Source organism: Xyrauchen texanus, chromosome 24, assembly GCF_025860055.1.
Source record: "Xyrauchen texanus isolate HMW12.3.18 chromosome 24, RBS_HiC_50CHRs, whole genome shotgun sequence".
Classification (NCBI taxonomy): domain Eukaryota; kingdom Metazoa; phylum Chordata; class Actinopteri; order Cypriniformes; family Catostomidae; genus Xyrauchen; species Xyrauchen texanus.
The window spans coordinates 1,996,064-2,010,519 of NC_068299.1; the positions used below are offsets into that span (position 1 = coordinate 1,996,064).

A 14,456-nucleotide genomic window follows, 5' to 3' on the forward strand; every position below is an offset into this window, starting at 1 on the left:
AAAGCATAAAACCCAAATTACCTTGATTAAATTAACTTTTATATATCATTTCAGTCACCACGCTATTGTTTGAAGTAATGCATGTCTAATTTAATCTGACAATTTGACTTTGACCAATGAATGAACACATCTCACAACATTGTGAGACACCATTATCTATCCCAGTTTTCATAAATACTCCATACTAGATTTTTTATGGAAATGCTAAACATGCCCGAAGATCGTCCAATCACAGCGAAGAATCGCTTGACTCTGAAGGAACTTACAGACTGTGACTGACACTACAGAAAATAGAAAAATAAATCTATATGGCATTTGCTAGTGAAACTGTATGAAATGTGTCTTATTTATAGCTCTTCCATACACTATGCATCTGACCACAATTTACATTTTTGAGCCTAACATCTTATTCTTGTTTTACAACTCAATAACAACCTAATAACAACTTAAACACAAAGTTCTGGGAACATTTGTTAGTTGGGACAAATGAGCAGCCCATTCAGTACTGAATAACCGTAAAGACTCGTGTACTCACTCCATTATTATTAAGCTGCAGTCAAATACATTCACATTTCTGCGCATACTCGAGACTTTACGGTAACACTGCTTTTAAATGGTCTGCACTGATCATGTGACTCACCGGTAGAATTGTCTTGCATCCATTTAGTAAATATAATATAAATATAAAACAATTATAACAATAATAGAGTTATGTAAATTAATAAAATGCAAATAAAAAACAAAAATAAAAACAAACAAAAAAAATCACTCGGTTCATGACGCGCTGTCTAGTGACGTCATGTTACATCATCACCGGAAGCTCCTCCTCAACTCACTCCCAGCCGTAGATGGCGGACGGGGAACATAAACGGGTCGAAGCCGCCGACACCGGCCGCGCCGTGGAGCTCGACGAGCCGCTTCTGAAGAGGGCGAGAGTTCTGGAGGCGTCCCGTGATTCGGAGCACAGCGCTGCCAGCGGAACCGAGCCGCTTGAGTCGAAACCGGCAGGAATGGATGAAGAGGATGAGGCCGCACTGAACAACAACAATAACAACAACAGTGAACCCGCCGAACCCGAACAACATCTGTCCGGTACAACTGTTCTCAATATTTTTATGAATTTATATAATGCTAAACTAACAGTTTTTATTCGGGCTTACCCTTTTTACGCCTTGTTATAATTTCATGAAAGTTACTTTATAATATCAGTTTATTATTTTAATTAAATGAATGTACTGTTTAACCCGTGTGCGACCTTCTTCGTTATTGTGTTTTTTTTTTTTTTTTTTTTTTTTTCTCAATGCCAACGGCATACATTTAGCCAAAGGTACATTGTGTACATTTTGATATTTCAACCTTAGTTCCTATAATGCATCTATAGTACACTGTGTACACAAAATAGTTACACTCAGGGCCTTCAGGACAAAAATGTCCCCATTGAAACCCATAAAACTGCAATATTTGATCCTAGTGCCATTAAAGCATCAAATCATGGATTCTATTATATTATGATTTAATTCTGGAGCCCCGGCTTCAAAATTTACATTTGTATTATTTTCCACCAGATGGCGCCATTTTTCTCATGTTTAGGCTATGGAGCAAATACAAGCTTTTTTTTCTATTTTCTGTTTGCTGTATTATAGAGCACAGCAGGCTAATTGAATAAATGATGCCGCTAAAAGTGTGTGTGTGTGTGTGTGTGTGTGTGTGTGTGTGTGTGTGTGTGTGTGTGTGTGTGTGTGTGTGTGTGTGAAAAACAACAGAGGCATTATGAAAACAAACTGGCATTTTAGGGGTTAAAATTTGAAAATAAATAAATCCGTGAGTGGAAAATAATATTAATACATAATATTTTTATAGCAGTTTTTTTTTTTTACACTGATATCTTTGTCCTCTAAGTTCCTGAGTGTGAGGTCGTTTTTTTTTTTTTAAATCTGACACTGCACAAAAATAATAATGCATATAAATTAATGTTTTTGCTAATCATTGACATCTCCTAGACTGTGATAATCCCCCACAAAAAATTTCCCTTAGCATTTAGTATATGGAAAAGAAGGAAAAAAATGTGTGTGTGTGTGTGTGTGTGTGTGTGTGTGTGTATATATATATATATATTATTTTCAGAAAAAACAACAGTGGCATTATTTAAACAAACTGCCAATTAAAGGGATACATTCTGAAAATGAATTCATATTTGGTAGTTATGATCAGGACTGATGTTGGTTAAAAATCTTAAAATAATATTTATATATAATATTATGGCATTTTTTTGACGCAGATATTTTGTCCTCTAAGGTCCTCCGAGTAACTCGCAAGTGTTAAATGTAAACATTAGCTTTTAAAACACAAAGTAATCACAATACGGCGTGTAAAATATGCCATGGTAATACTATGATTTTTAAGGACATATACTGTGGGACTACCATGTAAATAAATGCCATGGTGTATATCAAAGTACCATGGTATAAACATCTGATACCATTAGTGTGCCATGGTAGCATCCCAGTAGCTTTTTCAGGACTGTGGTAAATCTGTCTTGCTTTATAAAACAAAAATGACTTGGAACTTCACAAGTATTTCGTCAGAAGCATTTATAGGGACAATAGCACATTAGTAGGTTTATTGGGTCATTATAATCATGCATTTTATTAACCAGTATGCTTATGAAACTTTATCTCATGCACAGAGCATAATTGCCTGGTCTATTGTTTTTTTTCCAATTTGAGGCAATTAGGGGCCGGGTGTGTAGCATCATGAGCCGGCCCCACCCTCCCACATTACTCCCTCGTTCTCTCAGGCTGGGGAGCCCTCCATGACTCCTTCCCGGATTTTGGCACCAGTGTAAAGGGATTAATGGAAAGGAGGAGGTGAAAACCGGCTTGATGATATAAATAATATTTTAATAAGAAACTTAAAAAAAAAAGGCAAACACACACAGGTGTAAATCTCTCTCTCTGTCCCGCTCTGAGGCTTGATGAGCCTGATTAGGGGCCGGATGTGTAGCATCACGTCCCAGCCCTGCCCTCCGCCCTGTCACAGATTCTTCTTGCCATATAAATAAACATATCTGAAACTGATTTCTTGTTGTTTGCACACAGAATTAATCGACGAAGGTGTCCACCCCAGTGGATTAACATCACCTGATCATCTTCATGACGATGATGACTGCTCCTCTCATGCCAGCTCTAGTGACTGGACCCCTCAACCACAGATCGGTGAGTCTTAGCAAGTCTGAATATACACATTCATATTCAATATTTGCTTTAGAATTTGTGTTTTTATGAACTGAATGAAGGCATGACTCTGTATGTGTTGCTCATTGTGTTTTAGGTTCCTACCGGTTCATTCAGCAGCACATCATGAGAGGAACCGACCCGAGAGCCATCCTGAAAGACCTACTTCCTGAAACGGACCTGCCCCCAGACCTCGACGACATGACACTGTGGCAGATCATCATCAGCATCTCAGAACCCCCAAAAAGGAAGAAGCGTAAAGACATCAACACCTTGGAGGACGTTGTCCGGCTGCTGAATGAGAGAAAGAAGATACTTGTGCTCACTGGCGCTGGGGTGATTGTTTTTCATTTCTGCTTTGTTAGCACACAGTCTGTTCCATGGGTGGGGCCAGACAGAAGGGTGCAATAAGTTTACACTAAAATTGTGACTATCCCCGGAGACATGAGTCACTCAAATGTGGTACCATTTTAAAGCATAGGATCAGAATTTTTCACATAAAATACAAAAATAAAGCATGAAAATCTGTCACAAATGAGCACCACCTAGAGGTGATGATATAGAAATCAGTATGAATATTAAAGTTTTTCACATGGCACTTGAAGAGACCGGTCATATATCAAATGAAAGCTGTCTTTTTCAGGAATGTGACAAGTAAGATATGATCTCTTAGACAACAGAGACAAACATTTCCTCTCTGCTCCAATATAGATACAAACTCCATATCAGCACGTACCTTAGGTTGGTTTCTTTAGAATTAGCAATTATTTTACTTGTCTATGAGCCTGCTGGGTTAAATAATCCAATGCTATATCTCCGATGCCCAGAACAAAATTTGCAGTCCAGCAGAAAAAGCAAGATAATCAAATCATCTGTAAAATATGTTCTCTATTATCGATGATGAAATGTTATATGTCATCAAGCTGAGGATATCAGCTTTCCAAAGACACCTTGATTGAGCTTATAGTCCACTCAGAGGCCGAGAGATTCGACGAAACAGTGGTGAGCATGCATGCAATACAAAATAGACTGAATGTCTATGGTGTGATGGCACTTTTCCGCTGCACGTTACGGTTCGACTCGACTCAGCTCCCTTTACTTTTCTGAGCTTGCTTTTCCACTGCGGTTTAGTGCCGCCTCAACGTGGGTGGGATTATAGACTGAGCGTCGTAGTTGCGCCACCTCTACTGCCGTGACATCATCTTAAACATGACACAAACTGACCATAAGCAATAACACGACCGCTAGCTGTTAGCTACTAGCTCATTGTGCTGCATAAAGCAGTTGTTGCATGGTGATTTTACACAAGTGTAACAGTTAAATTGTCCTGGTTGTTTTAGAAGCTTCCAGTAGCTGCTCAACTAAATAAAGTGAAGCTTTCAAGCAGAGTATAGAGTTAACGTAACAAAACGTACCATCCTCCATCGTGGATCAACGCCAGTCCACGGCGCTCTTCCTCCCATTACTCGCCGGTCTATTGCCATAGATAGCGTCCATTTGGTCGAACCACTTCCACTCCGGCTGTCGTGGTCCTTGATGGTTCTGTAGTCCCTTAAGTTTTTTACTTTTCCCTACACTGTTGGTAGGTCCGGTGGTAGCCGTGTGCGGCCAACAGCTTCCTGAAATAATTGTTCATTTTGTGTCGTACGAGAGGAGCGTCTGCTCCTCGTTTATTGACCACGGTTTTGCGCACAGCCATTTCTTTTTACAATTCAAACGTCACATTTAGTGTCGGCTCAGTTCGCTTGGAACCTCGACCGAGGTGGTACTAAAAAAAGTACCAGGTACCATCCACAGTGGAAAACCCCCAAAAAGCAAGCCGAGTCGTGCAGTGTAAAAGCCCCACGAGTGTTCAGATGTGTTCGAGCACAACCTATATTTCAGATCTGTATATTGTGATCGAGGAAAAAAAAAAAAGTCTAATGAAATGAAATGAAATGAAATGAGAGTTTTACAGTGAGAAAGAACAAACAGAACCAGAATTACATGCTTACAAAGTTACATGAACGGTACATGCTAACATAGACAATTCAAAAATAATCATGTTCATTATAAGATTGTAAACATACAGTATTAGTTATGCATTATTAAAATCTCTCGTTTCAATAATGGTTCTGTCAAATGAGACCCATTTAGTTTTTTACAATCATGTTAAATTTGTATGTGAAGAATTGCAGATGGCAACCGAAAAATACATCTGTTTTACAGGTGTATGTTCTAACATAAACAATAAACCTAGATATTTTTTTGTAATGTTTATAGTGTTATCTTGTGTCTGTAGGTATCCGTTTCTTGTGGAATTCCCGACTTTCGATCTAGAGATGGGATTTATGCAAGACTTGCTGTGGATTTTCCCGACCTTCCTGATCCTCAAGCGATGTTCGACATTGACTACTTTAAAAGAGATCCAAGGCCTTTTTTCAAATTTGCCAAGGTTTGATACGATTCGGTCACATCTGGTCTCCAACCCTAAATAACCGCTGCATTGCTTAGATACATTTTTTTTAAAAGTGACACAAAATCAAAATGTTCCCAATTTGCTTTCTTGATACACATTCCTGATTGTGAACAATTCATCGGTGCAAGTTATTCCAAGACAAAAGTGTCTTTTTAATCTTTCATCAGAATGTTGTGACTTGCTATAATCTTTTTCTACTGATGTCACCAGTTCCTCTTGTTTTTCAACCACCTGTCATATAGAGGTCGACCTGTAGTGGATTTTGCCAGTACAGAGAATTAAGGTGGTGGATAATAACCACCTTTTTTAATTAAGGAATTATGGTGGTGGATAATTTCTTTTTTAGTCAAGTTAAAAAAAAAAAAGGTCTTACTATGAAGGGCACAGACATAGAGGCTACAAGATTCCAAAACGAATAAAATCCCAAAAGCAGTTTATTGAGCAACCAAAATCCCAATGAAAATCCCAAAAAGGTTTTGGTACATAACGTGGGACTTTTAACTAATAACAACCACTGTTCCTCAGTAGCAGAATACACTTTCAATCCCAATCCAATCTGAAGACACATCTTTTCCATGAGCACTTAATCCGTACACTTGCTTTCTATATTTAGATATACAAAATTGTTCTTCCTTCAGTGTCTGTCTTCTACTCTAACTGTGCTGCGAATAAAACTTATTGTTGCTTTGGATAAGTGTCTGCTAAATCACTCAAAGTAATTGAAATGCACTGGGGACTCTTATTTTGAAATGACGGAGACTTGCCTCTGTTACAGTGCTGTTACAAGGAATTTAAAAAAAGCAAAAATCTGTGTTCCAGTGAGACGCTTACAATGGAAGTCACTGGAGACAATTTTTTGGAGGCAGAAATATGAAGCTTATAATTTTATAAAAGCACTTGCATTAATTCTTCTGTTAAAACTCATGTATTATTTGAGCTGTTAAGTTGTTTAAATCGCTGTATACCGGTAAGGGTTTACGGTGTTACGTTGTCGTCATGGCAACAAAGTTGTAAAATTGGATGCAACTCACTGATTCTTGAGATATGGGACAAAACATGTGTTTTTTTTTATTTTTAATACTAAATTAATTTTAAATGCATAAAAAGATCTGAGCTCACGAATCATGTAAGAGAACAGGTTTTTAAATTTGTATTTATTTATTATTCTTAAAATTGGCATGCATTCACTTTATAACTCACTGTGATTGGTGTCAGCTCCATCAGGCACTAAAAAAACATGCTATTTTAATTCGATTCATCCAGCAAGAGTGTTCCTCCGTTGAAGCTGCCTCTATAACCTAAATTAAAATGACAAAATGTATCCCACAATTCTAACAGAAATAGAATTTAATAGAAATGATCATAATTGGATGACAGAGACGACACGTTGAAGCTGTGACCGCAGAGACTTAAACATTGTTTGTATAAAATAATATAAAACTTGCCAGACCACGTGTCCTACTGTTACATCCACCATGAGCAGGAAGTGGTAAAGGGGTCCTGACCGGGACATTGTCTTGATTTATTCAGGACCATAAAATAATCTGACATAGTTGACACAAAGTGAGGACACAAGTTTGAGAGGCAGTTTTTTTTATGCAAACTGTATTTTAAGGTTTACATTATGTATTGCTTGATATCTTACAGATCTCCACCTGTCGTTTTGATATTTGTGGATTTGTTGCATTTTTAAACCCTTTGTTTGGCAGTTTAACATGGTGAGCTCTCGCTGAGGACGGGTTAAGTTACATGTATACAAGTACAGAACATGCATTTAAAGAAATTCAAATTATATCATTTAAAATATAAATAAACAGTGGCCCGAGTATACACACTCCCTTTAGACTGAACCTTTTCTGGATTTATATCATTATGAATTTCTGGATTTTTTATTTTTTTATATATAAAAGATTACTTAAGATTGCAAGACATGTTTTGTCCCTTATATCAGCAATTGTGAACTTCAAACAGAAAAGTTTCACTTTTGAAACTGAGTATTTTAATGTTTACAGATTGACCCCATTGAGACTGCCTCACTGTAACACTGATTTTTGCTCTTTTTTTTTTTTTTTTTTTTAAAGAAAAATATGGATGAGTCGAAATGTATTTTTGTTGTAATCAGTTGATCTACCTCTAATATAGAGATGCTTTTTACCATCCAGTTCCTTATTGAAATCAAGTTCCACGCTACATTTCTTTTCACGTTTCACTTAGGAAATATGTCACATTTCGGATGTAAGTTGAGTAGGGCGGCAACTAACGATTATTTTGATAATCGATTATTGTAACGATTAATCATTAGCTCTTAATCGATTATTCAGCTTGCGCCCTGGCTTAAAATGTTGTATTAAACGTGCTTACTAACAATAAAGAGGAAAAAAATCGTCTTTTAAAAACATCTCTATATAACATTCATTGAATTAAAAGGGGGAGAGTTTTATTCAGTAAAGAAATTCACTGCAACAAATCCTCTTATCAAGTATTTTTGTCTTGTTTTTCATTTAAAGTTGTCTAAATATACATTTACTTGAGAAGCAACATATAATATATTCTAAGAGAATTTATCTTAAATATAATTGTTCTTCTGCGAGTGCAATAAAGACAAATATACTTATATTCAAGATCTATTCTCTAAAAGCAAGTCTAAATATCTAATATGCTTCTTTCTCAGGTAAATGCAACTTATTTGTTTTATATTATATTCAACATTTCTCAGATAACAGTTTTTTCTTCTGCAGGATAGCTGATAAAGTAAATGTACATTGTTTTAAAGGAGTTTTACATATTTATATTGGAAAACAAGCCAAAACAAAAACAATCAAAAATATAAAGGGGCGAAGACTTCACCTCTCTCATCTTTCTGTTCACTTCAATTTTAACTCACAAATAAACAAACTCTCTCTTAGTAATAAAGCTGCGTTTTGACATTTTTCTTCATGATAAGAAATGCACAGTGACCTATACTGTATACTGTATTATGATTCAATAAGTCACGAGCAATCATGTTATAATCTGGCTGCTTTAAGCGTGTGCGCTCGAGGGATGAGCGTCCCGTGACAGAGTGTGTCATCAGCCGGTGCAGTTTCAGTCTCTCCCCCTCAGATCGGGACTCATAGAAGAGCCGCTGACCGCACAGAGAAATGCCAGTTTCGGAGTTTATAGTTATTTACATGATCTGCTGCCGAAATTATTTGAACTTTAATAAAGCGCTAACGCATTAAATATAACTGCATTAAAGATGTAACGGCGGGCTGTTTCCTTTAAAGAGCTCCGGCTCCACTTATTCCACAAGGAGAGTTCCCTCGTAATTTGCGACCTACATCAGCGGAAGCTGTTTGTAAAGTTTCGAGTGCATCTGGACGGTGATCTGTGTAATTCTTCCTCTCCTAAATCTGGAGTGAACTGCAGTGCTGCTCTCACACATCATCAGTACAATCTCATGTTACATTAAATTACATCAAACGACTATTCATCAATTTTTTTTTATTGTCGACGTTGTCGATAACGTCGACTAATCGTTTCAGCCCTAAAGTTGAGTTCCCTCTTTCCTTATACTGCAGGAAATTTACCCAGGACAGTACCAGCCTTCTCCCTGTCACCGGTTTATATCAATGCTGGATAAGAGAGGACGGTTACTGAGGAATTATACTCAGAACATTGATACTCTGGAGCAAGCTGCTGGAATTCAGAAGATCATTCAGTGTCATGGTACGCCTGCTCATGAATCAAATGTGCATGAATCAATTTTTGTAAGATATGGATCCTTTTTCCACTTAGAAAACTGTTTTTAATTTTTTAGAACCAACTCTTCTTGAACTTATTTATGATGTCATAATTCCTTGATTGAAAAGTAATTATTTTATCTTTTATTATTTTAGGGTCTTTTGCGACTGCGTCATGTCTTGTTTGTAAACATAAAGTTGACTGCGAGGCCGTACGGGATGATATATTTAACCAGGTATGTTTCATTAAGTGCAAACGTATAATTATGTAAAACATTTGTACAAATTGTGCTGCTGGTTGTAAAACTCGTTTTTCTGTGTCAGGTTGTTCCTCACTGTCCGAGGTGTCCGTCTGACGTCCCTTATGCCATCATGAAACCAGACATTGTCTTCTTTGGCGAGAATCTTCCAGAGTTTTTCCACCGAGCAATGAAGCAGGATAAAGATGACGTGGACCTTCTCATCGTGATCGGATCTTCTTTGAAAGTTCGGCCGGTTGCTCTCATACCCAGTATGTGCCACCTCAAGTTTGTTTGGTTTGTGTTGTCTGTTTATTAAGATAAGTCAGTGATTGGGATGTTTTAAAGAATGTTCAGTTTAATACAAAAACATATTAAATTACATGACTTTACCAGTTTTTAAATTTGTCTGTAAAGGCTCCATACCTCATGAAGTGCCTCAAGTCCTAATAAACCGCGAGCCGCTGCCACACCTGAACTTTGACGTTGAGCTGCTCGGAGACTGTGATGTCATTGTGAATGAACTCAGCCATCGACTGGGTGGCGACTTTGAGCAGCTGTGCTACAATTCCTCACGGCTCCGCGAGATTACGGAAAAACCGCCCGCCTCATTACTCGCCCTACCTGAACAGACTGCGGAGAGCACGTCCACGACTGCTCAGGAGCTTCCGGGTACAAACGCCTCAGTTGAGGAGACCGATCACGCTCTGTCTGTGTCTCCAATCAGAGTCAGGGATTCTTCTCAAAATGCAACGGAGATGGAGATATCGTCCCTAGAAGCCAAACGAACCAGCTATTGTCCAGAGCAGTTATCAGAAACTGATGCGGACACCAACACTCAGAGCCCTGAGTTAGAAGACTCCAACTCAAACACACATTCTCTGAAGACAACGAGTCCCTGTTCGGAGAGGTTGGACCTCAGAAATAACGCAGCGTCTGATGCTACAGAAGCCGGACACGCTACTGATGATACGCAGTGTGGTAAGGAGGAAATGCCAGAGGAGCATCGATGTGTTGAAATGCGAAGACGCCGCTGGAGAAGCCGAATCTGTCAGAGTCCAATCAGCAAACGCCTTGGAGGTAACATTTGGATGCATAACATGATCGTATGTGGACACACTTAATCAGTTTCCTTAATCAGTGTTTTTGTTTTTATTACAGTAAAATAAATGTTTTTCAGTAAAAATCTCTAAACATAAATAAATGTACAGAATTTAGTATGATATTAAAACTTTAATAAATCTTAAATCAAGATCATTTTTGTTACCACATGGGCAAATTGTACTTATTTTAATAATAAAACTCACTAAAGTGTGTTAATTTAGCCTAGAATTATAAAAAGCGAAAAGAAAAGTGAAACTACTAGGTTTTTTGATTTTTTTTACTGATAAGATACAGATTATTTGGTTTATTACAATTTTATTAGTGTGTTTTGCATGTGTGTGAGTGTTCTGCATAGTGGCGGATATAGATTTTATTTGACAAAATAAAATTGCATGTGTGCGCGCGGGCTGAGAGGGTGTGCGGGCGGGGTGCGTGCGTGTTTTTGCGGGGTGAGGGGGGGGGGTGCGCACAGGGTGCGTACGTGTTTTGCACGTTTGGGGTGCGTGCGTGCGCGCGTGCGGGGTGAGGGGGTGTGCGCGCGCCGGGTGAGGGGGGGTGCGCACAGGGTGCGTACGTGTTTTGCACGTGTGGGGTGCGTGCGTGCAGGGTGAGGGTGCGTGCGTGCATGCGTGTGTGCAGGCTGAGGGGGTGCACGTGCGGGATGCGTGCGTGCAGGTTGAGGGGGGTGCACGTGCAGGGTGCGTGCGTGCAGGGTGAGGGGGTGCATGTGCGGGATGCGTGCGTGCAGGTTGAGGGGGTGCACGTGCGGGATGCGCGCGCGCAGGTTGAGGGGTGCGTGCAGGGTGCGCGTGCAGGGTGAGGGGTGCATGTGCGGATGCGCGCAGGGTGAGGGGGTGCATGTGCGGGATGCGTGCGTGCAAGGTGAGGGGGTGCATGTGCGGGATGCGTGCGTGCAAGGTGAGGGGGTGCACGTGCGGGATGCCTGCGTGCAGGTTGAGGGGGGTGCACGTGCAGGGTGCGTGCGTGCAGGGTGAGGGGGTGCACGTGCAGGGTGCGTGCGTGCAAGGTGAGGGGGTGTGTGTGTGTTCTGCATGATGGCTGATATAGATTTTATTTTACAAAATAAAAAAATGCTTTGTGTTGATGTCTTCTCTTGGTAACATCATGGTCAGGTTTGACTGTAAGCATAATGACATTATTGCAGAAGCTTAAAAAAACAAATGCTAAACTTTGACAAATAATAGTTTAATAATGTCTAAATATATTCTATCCAAATGCATAACTTGTGTAAAAGGTTTTAAAATGACTACACTGTAGGTAGCTGCATGGAAAACTGGCTATTATTGTCAAGTCATGTTAGTTTTCGTTTTTTCACCAGATAGCAGTAATCTGCCCCAATGCATGACACATTCTCAGATTTTCTTTACGTTTCAACTTAAAGAATTGTAGGTTTTTACTGTAGTGGCGTTACAATAATATGCTTATTTGCATATGCAAATGAATGGTGAAATTGAATTTTTTCTTTACATGCAAGACCTAAATAGCATTAAATCCCAAAAGACGTGCATAATGTTATTTACTTCAGAATAGAAGAAATTATAACATCTCTTATTAAAATAATAAACCTCTACTCTTTCTGGTAAATAAACACGAACCGTAAAGTGGCCAAACTATCTTAGAAGGGTTCAAACGTAATGTTTTTCTTGCAGTGTACAAGTTAGTAAATTGGATATGTTGGTGTGCCACTACTTTAAAGTATTTGTTGTCATTGTGTTCTGTCTTGCAGCCTCCCAGTACTTATTTCAAGCGCCGAACCGTTACGTTTTCCACGGGGCTGAAGTGTACTCGAGCTCAGAGGACGAGACCTCCAGTTCATGCGACAGTGACAGTGACGGCTCTCGCTCCAGTGCGGACGCTTTGGAAAACGAAGACAGTGATATCGAGGAAGAGGATGTTCCAGTGACGGACCGAGACACAGAAGGACACCTCGAAGAGACAGTACGAGAAAATGAACCCAAACGCCTTCAAACGGACTGCACAGCAGATAGAAATCTACAAACCACCACAGACCTTTAAAACATACGCAAGCACTAGCTGTATGTGCTCATGTCTGTTTTATATATTTTTGTACTTCCCTCTCTCCATAGTACTGTTATGTCTTCTAATGCATGCAACCCTGTTGTTTTTGTTTGTTTCGTTCTTTGTTTTTTATTTATCCCCAGTCTGTTTGTATTTTTGCATTGTTAAATATAAAATACAAGTTTAATTACAATGAGCGTTTTTGCCTGACAGTGCGGTGTAATCGCTTGGGAATGATTTTCAAACCAAAGATCACTTTTTCCATGTTTCAGTCTTTCCACTGAAAACATTTCTTGTTGGAACTGGTCACCGCTTGTGTCCAGCATGTACACCAAATTGTGGCATTTACTGAACATTTGGCAGCTACGGTCAGCTTACTGTTAAAGTATTTTATACCCAGTCATCAAAAAAAAAAAAAGAGTTTTCTATTCGGTTTTTCTTTTCTTTTGTAAGATAGAAACCATATTCATGCATTCACATCCTTGTAGTTCTAGGAGGAGTTTTCAAGCTCTTGGTGTGTTAATAATGGTTCTGAACTGGTTTTGACCGTACCTGCATTGGCTTTTCTTATTCCCACCGACTGGCCATTAAAACAGTTTAATGAGATTAAAGAAATGATCAACATTACTTTGCTTGTATTATGAGTAGAAGGTTGAAAAATGACCTGTTTTCCCGAGTGTGGATTGGCAATTATGACATCACAAGAGTATTGATGCAAAGATACAAACTTCACAAAGTAGCATTATTTACTGTTCTTTCCCACCTGTACATGATGCCTGCGATTGTAAAAAAGAATAGTAGAGAATTATTTTGTGCAGGATTAAAATATTGACGAGTTTGCAGAATGATGCGTTATAGCTGTTTTATGAAGGTATCAGTGATGTTTAGAATGACGGTTACAAACCGGACATAGACTTCAGCAGTTACATTATATATATATAGTTTATTTTAAAGTCATGGACTGTATTATGTCTACTGCATATGCTGATTTAAGTGTGTTTGAATTATGATGATGCAGACCAATAACAAGAGTTTCTTTAGCTAATTAACAATCCTCGATTGGGCCACCGTATATTTGAACGGTTCCAAGTCAAGTAAATTGTAGATCAAGCAAGCTGCAAAAAGATGAAACCTTAGACTACCTAAGTTATATAATACATATATAAAATGATAAAATAACAAATCTTTTAAGCATATATCAATTTAGTGTATATATGTTTTTTTAAAGCTTCATTATCATCAAATAACAACACATAAATCAGGTCTGACAGACATTAAATTACACATGCTGACAATAGGGACAAGAGTGCATAATTATCAATTAGATGTCATTATATCTAATTGCAATATAAAAAGATGTGCACGTGAGGGTATGTAGGCACCACTTAGCATTCAGTCATTAAAAATGAACATATACTAACAAATTACAAATTATTATATATATATTTTTTTGTTTGTTGTTCCTAGATTTACACTTCACATCTATACAAATATTTATCTCCTCAAACACTGCAAAAAGAAGCTTGCTGTTAGTAAAGCTGCATTTGTGAGGATGACATTTATAATGACACCTGCATCATTGAAGACACGATCCTCAACATCTAAGCCAAAAATTAATAATCATATAATTGACATTTTTTATGTTCATTTTATTTATTTT

General features: G+C 38.4%; 1 protein-coding gene across 1 annotated transcript; it reads left to right on the plus strand.

Moving 5' to 3' along the window:
* Positions 1–823: 823 nt before the first annotated feature.
* On the plus strand, positions 824–13,740 carry LOC127617581 (NAD-dependent protein deacetylase sirtuin-1-like). The gene is made up of 9 exons (XM_052089565.1): positions 824–1,092; positions 3,099–3,215; positions 3,331–3,569; positions 5,515–5,667; positions 9,252–9,399; positions 9,570–9,649; positions 9,738–9,924; positions 10,070–10,732; positions 12,504–13,740. Exons 1-9 carry the CDS (start codon positions 849–851, stop codon positions 12,791–12,793), a joined length of 2,121 nt encoding a protein of 706 aa, XP_051945525.1. The 5' UTR covers positions 824–848; the 3' UTR covers positions 12,794–13,740.
* The last annotated feature ends 716 nt before the right edge of the window (positions 13,741–14,456 follow it).